This window comes from Kogia breviceps, chromosome 4 (genome assembly GCF_026419965.1).
Source record: "Kogia breviceps isolate mKogBre1 chromosome 4, mKogBre1 haplotype 1, whole genome shotgun sequence".
In the NCBI taxonomy this organism is placed as follows: domain Eukaryota; kingdom Metazoa; phylum Chordata; class Mammalia; order Artiodactyla; family Physeteridae; genus Kogia; species Kogia breviceps.
In genome coordinates this window covers 167150576-167161366 of record NC_081313.1, presented here as the reverse complement: position 1 = coordinate 167161366, position 10791 = coordinate 167150576, and the positions used below count along the sequence as shown (strand labels likewise).

The 10791-nt window shown below is 53.1% G+C and overlaps 1 protein-coding gene across 1 annotated transcript in view; it reads right to left on the bottom strand.

Moving 5' to 3' along the window:
- Positions 1 to 259: 259 nt before the first annotated feature.
- Positions 260 to 10791, bottom strand: part of FGF18 (fibroblast growth factor 18) — a 33770-nt gene continuing 23238 nt past the window's right edge. The window contains exons 4-5 of the mRNA XM_059059850.2: positions 7854 to 7960; positions 260 to 889 (exon numbers count right to left, since the gene is read on the bottom strand). Of these exons, the coding sequence (XP_058915833.1) occupies positions 623 to 889; positions 7854 to 7960 (374 nt within the window). The 3' untranslated portion in view covers positions 260 to 622. The remainder of the gene's footprint in view (positions 890 to 7853; positions 7961 to 10791) is intronic.

Sequence of the window (10791 nt, the reverse complement as noted above, 5' to 3'; positions counted from 1 at the left end):
GGGCACACCTTCCCTGCGCGGTGTCTCGGGGCAGCTTGCAGCAGACAATAAATAAATGACTGCAAACCAGAGAGCGATTTTTGTTGGAGTTTGGGGCAGGGACCGGGGATTGGGAAAGAGGGGGAAGGGAGTATGTTGGGGGTGAGGGGATACTACTTTCTCTTTGTTTTTCTCTCTCTTTTTTGTTTTTTTTGCTTTTTTAATCTTTTTTTTGTCTTTCTTTCTTTTTTCTTTTTTTTTTCTTTTTCTTTTTTTTTTTTTTTGCTTTCAGAACCTTTGGGAAAAAGGACTTTGGTTTCTCAGAGTGTCGTTTTCCTCATTCAAGTCCTCCTCTGGGGACAAGTTTAGAGGTGTCTGTTCCTAGAGAGACACAAGCACCTGTGTGTTGACAACAGTCCCTTGGTGTGAGTCTTCTGTCATAGGGAGTTTCAAGTCAACAATAAAATCCTCATCGCTCCCCTCCCCCAAGAATTTTGGTTCAGTTTTTTGTCTTCTTTTAAACACAATATACAAAAATAGAAATTCTTCCTTATTTTTCATGTAAAAATATTCCTCTGATTGCAGTTCTCTGTGAGTGTGAGTGTGGGCTGGGGAAGCCTGGCGGGGCCACAGCGGGGCCAGCCTAGCCGGGGTGTGTGGGGCGGATCCGCCGGGACCGCTTGGTCACTGTGGTGTACTTGAAGGGCTTCTGCAGCTCTGCCTGTCCCTTGGGGTAGCGCTTCATGAAGTGGACGTCCTGCTGGTTCTCCCGGGTCTTGGGGCCCTTCCGTGGCCGCCCCTTCTTGGTGAAGCCCACGTACCAGCCAGAGTACTTGGCCGACATCAGGGCTGTGTAGTTGTTCTCCAGGACCTTCTCGATGAACACACACTCTTTGCTGGTGCCATCGGGCTGCAGGAATAGAGAGGAGGAGGTGAGAAGGGGGAGGGCAGAGGCACAAGGGACAGAGCTATGTAGAGAGGGCATGCGCAGGTGGCCAAGGCTTGGGGTAGTGGAGTAGAGAGGGCCTGACCCAAGCTTTGGCCTCAGCAATTTCACTCCCTGGATCTATGGAGTGGATCTGTCATACTAGCCCCTGCATCCTTCCCTACTCACCAGTTAGGTAACATCCTCCCATTACCACTCAGAGATCCATCTCTTCCACTCTCCACCCTGTAACCAGGGGCTTCCACCTCAGCTCTACTAGAACAAGAGACCTAGACCTGACCAATCAAAACATTATTTCCCATGACTGGTTCAGAGCACAGCATGCGGCCTGAGCCATCCAGTCAGCATTCCTTGAAGACCCCTGTGTACGTAATCCCCCAAATCACAGGCCGATTTACACTTGGGAAACATGTAATGCTGAAGCGAAAGCAGCCATTGTACCACCATGAGGGGAAATTCTGTCTGACGACAAAGCCAGCTTGGAGCAAGGAAGGCCAAGGGGAAGAGAATGACAGAAACCGAGTCCTCCTCACATCTTTCAGCTTCTGGACCGAGCTGCATCTGAAGTTCAAGGTACCTCACTGTTATGTGGGCTAATAATATCTCACGTCCTTTCAAACAGTTGAGACTGTGTCCTACCACATGCAACAGAAAGGAGTCCCAACGAATGTGCACTAAACCTGAGATGAAGCCAGCTACTCAACTGCCAATCAACTCCACTGTTATATAGTTAAATATAAATTCCATTACATGTGGGATGCGGTACATCTTAATGTTTGGCGTGAAGAGTGGTGGGAGCCTCTAAAAATACGAGTTTGGGCACGGCCGAACTGCAAAGCCCGTAGCCGTGGTTCTGAGATTTCAGGGTCCCAGGTGAGCTCCCTGGAAGACTATGCTAAGCAAGGAGCACTCGATTCAGAGTCAGAAGTTGAATCAACTCTAACACTTCCTTATGTGACCTCAGGCTAGTTAATTCCACTCTAAACTTTGGATTTCTCGCCTGGATCAAACAGGGAAAACGACTCCTGCGCCATAGAGATGTTATGAGGAATGACGCTTATAAACGAGCCTGGCACACAGTAGGAATCTGTTAAATTATTCCTGAAGAGCAGGTGGTTCGGACAGTCTGGCCTCCCTCCTTGGATCTGGACAAAGAGTGGTGCAAAGCAGGCTTTGAATCTCCTCCTTGAGAAAGTCGAATTGCTCTATGTGGAAGAGTGGGAAACACACAAAGTTGGAAGGCCTGAATTAGCAGCACTCGAGTTTCCAGCTAACATCTCCAAATTTAGGCCGGGCCCACTCCTCGTTACAGACGGTTGCCCAGCCAAGTTGGAAGCCCAGCGGTCTGGCTGTGCGTGGAGACTGAGGTGCGAGTTCCAGCCTTTTGTTTGAAGTGGAAAACGGGCCGGAGCTTCCAGGAACGTTCACCTTTGAGCAGAGGGCAAGCTTGGGCCCTGCAGACAAAGTGCTGAACTTCGCAGAACGGGACAGGCAGGGTAAGAAAACGTTCTCTGGAGGAGAGATCTTCTGAGGAGGCTGCAGAGTGGGCGGGGGTGTGTGTTGGGGGGGGGGGCGGCGCCTGGGAGACACACAGAGGACCCAGAGGACATTAGGGGCTGGGTGAGGAGTGAGGGACTATTGTGAGGGAAGCCAGGCATATGTGCAAGGCTGATAGGAAGGAGTGGTCTCTGGGCTCTGAGCCCCCCATGAATAATTCTGGAAGCTGCCTTTCCAACCTGAGTCCAGGTCCCTTGGCTGGCTCCGATGGAACAGTCAGAGCAAACTGAATAAAGGCTACACCACGGCTGTTTCCCCACCCTAGAGCATCTGCCTGGAAAACTGCTTTCAACCTTCAAAGCTCATTTCAGTAACCACCTCCCCTGGGAAGCCTTCCCTGACTGCCATCTAGCTCCCTGGGTATTTCCTTCTCTTCCTTCAAGACTCCACTTAAGCACCAGGCTTTACTGAACTCACATACTCCATCTTCCGAAACCCCTCGACACCCATTCCTTCTCCCGCCGCCCCCCAACAGAGCAATTCTGTATCTGCCTGTCTCTTCGTCAGCCCAAGAGCTTCAGGAGGTCAGGACTGCTTCTCACTTGCTCTCCTGGCTCAGCACAAATCTTAGCCCAAGACAGGGGTGCCCAGAGCATTTGTGGTTAAATGGATGAGAGTTCTGCTGGGATAGAAATGGTGGGGTTGACACATGAATGGCTTTTCCTCCAAAAGAAAATGGATTCTGCCTCCTGGATCCCTTACTAATGTCCCAGAGACAGTCACGAGCTATGAGAGGCCCCTCCTCTGGGGGATGTGCTGAGAAGAGTGAGCAGGGGGCTGGAGCTCTCTGCCTGCCAGCCTTGGTCTCCCTCCTCATCCATTCACTCAGTCATTGAGAATTTATTGATTGCCAACTACAGGCCAGACATTTCCACATGCATTGCATTGTCTCATTTAATCCTCTCAACTTGCTAAGGTAGACTCTACCTGGTAGAAGAAAACAGTTCAAAGAGGCAAAAATGGCTTTCCCAAGGTCACGGAGCTTGTTAAGTGGCAGAGCCAGGATTTGAACCTGTGTTTGCCACGTGCAGCTCGCGTCTCTGCTGTCTAGCGTCAGACAGGTCCATGAGGAGGAAGGGTATGGAAGAGTGGGCTCTGCCCATCAGAACACCTCCCCTCCCCCAGGCCCACAGAGCCACCGTGGGCATGAAGCAAGAACTCGGAGGTTCAAGGGCCAGCACACTGCCTGGCACACGTGCTCATCCACGTCTGAGTTGAGGATCTGGGCTTCAGGCTGAGATTCTCGACACTCCAGAGGTCAGGAGCCCCTTGGGAGGAGCTATGGGGCCTATGATGGTCACAAGTTCCCCACCATGAACTCAGACCCAGTGGATAAGAAGCTAACAGTAGGCTGTCCCGGGGCTTGACCCTCACCTCTGCTGACTACCTCTATAACCCTGCTTATGGCGTGCAGAGATTTAAAAAAACACATATGCATGGGCCTCATCCCTGAAAATGCTGACTCAATCAGTTCAGGCAAGGCAGATCATCAATATTTAGAGAGTAAGTGAATAGCCCATCCCAGAACCTTGGTGATTTAGTAGAATTTGATCATCTCTCCCCCTCTATCACCTCCAGCCTCCTTCTTTCCAAACTGGAGTCCTATTCCTTCTATTTGACCTGAAGACTGAATCCTGATCACATCATATGGCCCCTAGATCTAGTCTTCCTTGAAACCAGAACTACCCCCTAGACGTTTTTAGTTACATAGGCAAAAAAGTCCTTTTTTGCTTAAAGGCATTTTGAATTGGGTTTCAGTCACTTCCAACCAAAGCAGTCTTCACAAAGATACAGTGGTAGGCAGGGTACCCTCTGCCCTGAAAGGGTCTGGGGCCCTATGTTGCCCTCAAAGAGGACATACCAGTAATCACACAGGAGGGGGCAGATGAGAAAAATCCATCTGGGTTGAATCTCAACAAATGGGGAAAAACTGCCTAGTACATAGTGTTTGACACTCAACAACTCTTTATGGAATGAAAGGAAGTGCTATCTCCTAGGTCAGGTGGACGCGGGGTCCAGAGAGGTGGCAAGGAGAAGCGGGGCTACTTCTCTCTCAGGGGCTCAGGAGAAGAGCTCTGGCATATGATGGTTACAATGCAGCAGAGGGAGTAGCACAGCCAAGGGTCTGAAACATTGGCAAAGGCTCTGCTGGGGGCTCAGCAGATGTGTCCAGCTGTGGCCAGATATGTAGAAGATTGACACCCAGGGTCAAGACCATCCAAGGAAGCTATCCTGTTGAGCCAAAGGAGCCAGAGCCTAAGCTGAGGTCAAGGATTCCCACAGGTGAAGGACCTGGCTTCAAAGAGGAAGGTAACTTATGTTTAACAAGTAAGTGCCACTAAGTGCCAGCATTATCTTCCCATTTTACAGGTGAGGACACTGAGGCTCAGTGAGGTCAGGGCACTTGGATTCCTGGGCTTCCTGTGGCTAATTCTGGCTGTAGGTTAAGAGTCAATCCTCAGAAATCAAGCACCCACATTTCTATTTCTTTGGTGCCCCTGTACCCCTTTGGGCAGGTACAAGAAGCATGACGGATGGATCCACAATTGGATGCAGTGGGGGATGCAGGCACGAAGACAGACAGTGACAACCCAGGTTAGCAGACAGGAGAGAGGTGGCTGTGTGACGGGCTATGGGCTCCAGGGCGGGTGTGCTGACTGAGCAGTCAGTGAAGCCAGAGGCTATGGCAGGATAAGCCAGGACTCGGGCGGATGGTCAAGGGAAGGGCAGTCCTGGCAGAGGGTACAGCATGCACAAAGCCTGAAGGCCCCATCAGGGAGTAGAGGCTGGCAGTTCCATGTGTCCGTGACATGAGGACCATGAGGGCAGGGAAGCTCTCCCCAAGGAGTGTAGCCTTTCTTGGGTAGATGGTGAGGACCCAGGGGCTGGTTCTGAGTTGAAGCTGGGGGCAGAGGGTGGGGAAGACCTGATCCCTTTTGTGCTTTAGAAAGCTGAGGGTGGGCACGGGGGAAAGGCCTGGAGGTGGAGCCTGAGGCCCCTGAGGAACATTATTCCCGAGAAGGTATGAGGCCAGAACAGAGGCAGGAGTTAGGGAAGGAGCAGACACACCAGCTATCAAGAGTAATTCCAGGACCGGGGTCTGACTGGCTGGGGCATCTGTGATGGAACAGCAACCCAAGGGCCTGGGCTTCCAGCTGCAGGAGCCAGAGAGAGTGAGGGGCGCTGGGCTAGGCAGAGGCCAACAGGGGGACCTGCCCAGGGCAAAGTCAGGATAGGGGGACTAGGGTGCGATGGGTTGGTGGGGCGCCACTGGAGCCTTCCAGGTCAGCCCAGAAGACCGGAAAGGGATGATGGGGGGAGCTGCAGCAAGCGGGGCGGAGCGAGGGGAGGGGAGAGGAGGGGGCGGGAGGGGAGAGGAGGGGGCGGGAGGGGGCGGGCGGGGGCGAGCCTCCCTGGGCTACGCGGAGCCTCGCCGCCAGCTGAACCATCCCCAATATTAATGACGGGAGAGAGGGCGAGGGGGCAGGAAATCGGAGCCGGCTCCTGTGGAAGCGGTGACTCAGCGGCCAGCCGGCGGGCGGGCGGAGGGCGGCCGGCGGCGGGGAGCGGCCCGAAGGGACGGGGCTGTTCTTTTGACCCCAAGACGGCCCTCCTGGGGTCAAGATGCCGGGAACCGCGTAGACGGGGAGGGAGGGGCGCGCAGGCACTGGGCAGGGCGGGCTGCAGCGCGTCCCCTGCTTTAAACAGAAAAAAAAAAAAAAAAAAAAAAAAAAGGTTGGGGGGAGAAAGCCGAGCCCACAACTGCAAGCAGGTTGGGCCTTGGGAGGCAGCCCAGGCGGGCAGGAGAACAAAGCGCCTGACGCGGTGCTTTGCCGCGCCGCCACAGGAAACGCACGGCCAGGCCAGGGCACCCGGCGCCCGGCCTGCCCGCCGCCCCTGCCCCGGACCCCCTCGCTGGCCGTCGGGCCGGCCTCGGGACGCGGAAAGTGAATCACTAATTAAAACCACTCCTTGGCATCCCGGGGCCGCGCTACACGGATTACTATTATTTTGCTCTTTGAGAAGCTCCAGTCGGTGTGGGCAGTGCCGCTGGATTCCTTTGCCTTCCAAACCGGGCTTTGAAGCGTGGGACCTGGGACAAGTGCCCGTATGTGGCCAAGCCTCAGCTTTCTCATCTGTGAAATGGGGATGGTGGCGGTACCAACCTCTTGAGATTATTTTGGAGCACTTTTGCTCGGTGCCCAGCAGAAAGCAGGTGCTCAATTAACAGAGGCTATTGGTACCGTTATTACTAACAAATAATTAGCAACAATACCCTGGCTCTGTCCAGCCAGGTACCAGGTCCCTGACCTGTTACCTTCTCTACAGGCACTTGGGAATGGGGGAGGGGAGATGGATAAGAATTGAGGGATTCAGGAAGTCAAAACCATGACTTAAACAGGAGTTGAGGTCATGCTTCCTTCCCCCCAACAAGGTGTAATAAATGCAAATCATCACCCAAGGTCTTGCCGCCAAGTAGAAGAAGCCATCCTCCTTGGAATCTGGGTCTACCCTCCACCCCCCACTCCACCTGTCCAGCAGAAGCCACAGCCGCCTCCATTATACAAGTTGGATAGGGGGTGAGTCGGGTCCCTGCAGAGAGAAGGGAACATGGAGCATGCCACTATAGAGCTACCACCAGTAATGCTTTCCACTGGAACATCCAAAGGAAGCAAGTGTATGAACTTCACAAACAGACACTAGGAAAAAGAGGGGCAGCATCAAAACGCAGCATCAGTGGAGGCTCAGAACCCCTGGCATGTGGGTCCACACCCCACCCCTGCCCTAATTTGTTACATGCAGCTCTCTTGCCTATTCCAAAGTAATAAAATCTTCCTGAAATGCTAGAATCATGAGGCCCAGAGCTGACGAGGCTGCTGGGTTCCAGAGGCGCTGCTTTGAGGAGTCGTAAACTCCTGGTGATTGTTAAAACAATGCTGCAGCCCCTGCCTTTGGCCTAATGGTTCCCTGTTCCCAGACATCAGGTACATTCAGGCAGGGTGCCTCAGAACCCCTCGAGGATTCTCCCACTACCAAGCAAGCCAGAGCTCCACATCCACCAGGAGAGATCAGGGCCCTGCGTGCTCACCAAAGTCACAGCCACAGATACCTCGGCCTGGCAGGCTGCAGGTGCGGGGGAATCTCTCTCTCTCTCTCTCTCTCTCTCTCTCTCTCTCTCTCTCTCTCTCTCTCTCTCTCTCTCTCACACACACACACACACACACACACACACACACACACACACACACACACACACACACATATTCATGGGGCCTGTTTTCCTTCCATCCAGGGCTGATAGGGCCCTGGGTGCACTGTTCCAGCTACCCAGAGCTGCCAGGGGACCCACCCAATCTAGACCATCACTTACCTTCCCCACAAGCTTGCCTTTCCGGTTCATACACAGGTAGAATTCCGTCTCCTTGCCCTTGATCCGGACTTGACTACCGAAGGTATCTGTCTCCACTAGGAGCTGGGCTTCGGAAGGCAGAAGGAGAACAAGACACATTTTTTTACCAGGGGCAATGGTTGGCCTAAAGACTCAGCGACACGATCCCTGACCCTGTCCCTGGACCTCCCATTGCCCCCGAAATCAGGCATGGGGGATGCCTCTGACAGGTCTCTCGGGAGCACCCTGCCCCTTAGGCAGGGAGAGAAGCTGTCTGACACCTGTTCCCCGACTCCCAGCCTCTCCTGACTCCACTTGGGACCCAGATCGCCCCTTGTGGCTGAAGATCAGTGTGCCTTCTCCTCCCCCGCCAACACCCTTCCCCAAGACAGGACAGACAGCCACACAAATAACCCCAGAAAAGCAGCAGTCTCTGGACTAAGGGGTCAGACATTCAGAGGCACGTGAGCTCACACAGGCATGCACACCACACACACACACACACACACACACACACACACACACACACACCCCTTGCCTTGTGGAATGCCAAGCTGCTTCCTCCAAAATTTAGGTCACAGGCCCCTTCCTCCAGGGAAAACAACATCAGGAGAGTCCCCTCCCCTCTGGGGATATGGGTGAGGGAGTGCCCTGGCCACCTGAAGTGGGGAAGGGTCAGGGAGGGGGGTTTTGAGTCCCTGGGGAAAGGAGGCTATCTGCATAATATTTCACCTTCCTCAATCAAGGCCACCAAGGCTGAAGAATAACTACCTCCCAGGAGCCCAGAAGGGTCAACCAGGACCCAATACCCCCTGGTCAGGAGTGGGAGGCCCCATGCTAAACCATCTATGCTCCACAGAGCCTCCCTCGGGATGGGGGGTGTCCAGAGCTGATCCCCAAAGGCCTGACTAAACAAGGACATCAAGTGGCCAAAGGGTGACTGGCTCTTGATTAGGCATTACTGGGAGACCCCTCCCTGTCCCTCTGTCAGTCCACATTTTCTCCCCGGTAAGTTGCTGTGTGACTTTGGCAGGTTATGTGTCCTCTCTGAACGTGAATCCCTGTGCCTGGATTTCCCACCGCCACCACCCCCTTCTCTGCCTATGACGCCCCCCCCTTCTCACCCTCCCTCCCCTGACTCTTTGCTTCCCAGCACCTGCCCCTCCCTCACCCACAAAATTTTTATTTCAGTGACAAGGGACTTGCTTCTCAATAACAAAAATCATAGCCCTAAATACAGTATCCTTGGAGCCACAAAGAGTGTACCTCAGTGCCCCTAAAATACACTAGGTATGATTTTAATCAAAAAAATTTTTTAATATATACCCTGGTGCCCTGCTGTGAAAATTAAAACCATCTGGAGCTCAGGATTTCCAATAATTAATCTAGCCTTCCTTTGACACCACTACTAATTAAAACATGATACCCACCTTTCCAAGGAAAACAAGAAGAATTTACATAAAATTTAAAGATCTAACAAGAATTTCGTAATTCTAGGAACAAGGGTGGGGGACACATTCTTCTCTCCACCTTCCCCCATCCCTAGTAAACCACTGAGTTGAGAAAATTCACCAACACTGAGATAGGGGGTTACAAGCCCTTTATGTTCCCTGTTCCCCTTAACTCAAATTCCCCATTAACTCTCCTCTTAGCTTGGTCCCTGGGAACCAAGGGCCTAACATCACAGCAGCTCTGGGGCGTGCTTTCTCTAGCCCCTCACAAAGCTCAGGCCCCACACGGGATGGGGGTTGTTGGGGGTTCAGGAGGGTCCCCAACTCTAGGAGCTTCTGACGAAGGTAGCATGTGTAAGGGGATAGGTGAGAGCTTTGAAATGCACAGATATGGATATGAATCCCTGGCCCCACTTGCCACTGTATGACCTTGGGCCTCAGTTTCTTCATCTGTAAAATGGGCATAGTCGTCTCCAATCTTCAACAGTTATGGTGAGGATTATATAAAACGATGCTGTAAAGAGCCTAGCACCCTGTTCTCAGAGGCTGGGTAGGGGAAACTCAGTAACTATTGTTTAAGTTTGCTAATAACTGCAAAACAAAACTGTTTTCCCAGAAAAAAAAAAAAAAGTAGTGGAAAAAAAATCAGATGTGTGTAAAAGGGCAGAGGTGGAGCAGAACTTGCCTCCCCAAGGTGTGCCCTCTGTCCTGAACTTCCTCAGCATCCTCCAGGGTCACAGGCACCCCACACTGTGAGTGCATCAGAAAATGCCTTAGACTGGGATTCATGGGGTCTGATTCCATTTCTGGAATTGCCATCCTGGGGGTGGCAATTGAGTAAGCCACACACCCCTCTGAGCCCCAGTTTCCTTACCCATGCAGTGGGAATGGGGCTTGACCCTATTCTGAATGTCTCTGGCATTGGAGAGGGGCAGGCATGGGAAACTCTAAGAAGAGGGTGAGGCCACAGGGCTGGGACCCAGGCAACCCCAAGTGAGTCCGAGGGGAAAACTGCTCTGTCTGCCCTCCCCCAGCACATGCCTGGACCTCCGTCCTCAGAAGAGCTCCTACTACACGCTGGATCTGGCTCCCGTGTGAGCCTGCTAAAGTCACATATCCCCACGAGGTTGGGTACCTTTGTCCCCTTTTTACAGTGTAGGAAACTGAGGTTCAGAGAAGCAACCCAGCAGGAAGGGCTGACGTCAGGTCTGCCTGGCTCTTCCTGCTGGGGCCTGGGTCCCAGAGGAGGGCCCCCAGCTCTGGGGAGACTTGGCTCAAAGCACAACCCCCATCTCTCATTAACCAGAGCCCATCTCAGGAAGCCCTGGCCTCTGCCTAAGCCATCCATAGGGCCTGGGGCTGGGGCTGGACTGCACCTCCACCCCTGCAAGCCAGTCACCCTCACCCCAGCGAGGGCAGGGTCTGCACCTGCCTCTGTGCCCAGGGAGCCAGAAGTCTGTTCTTCCCCG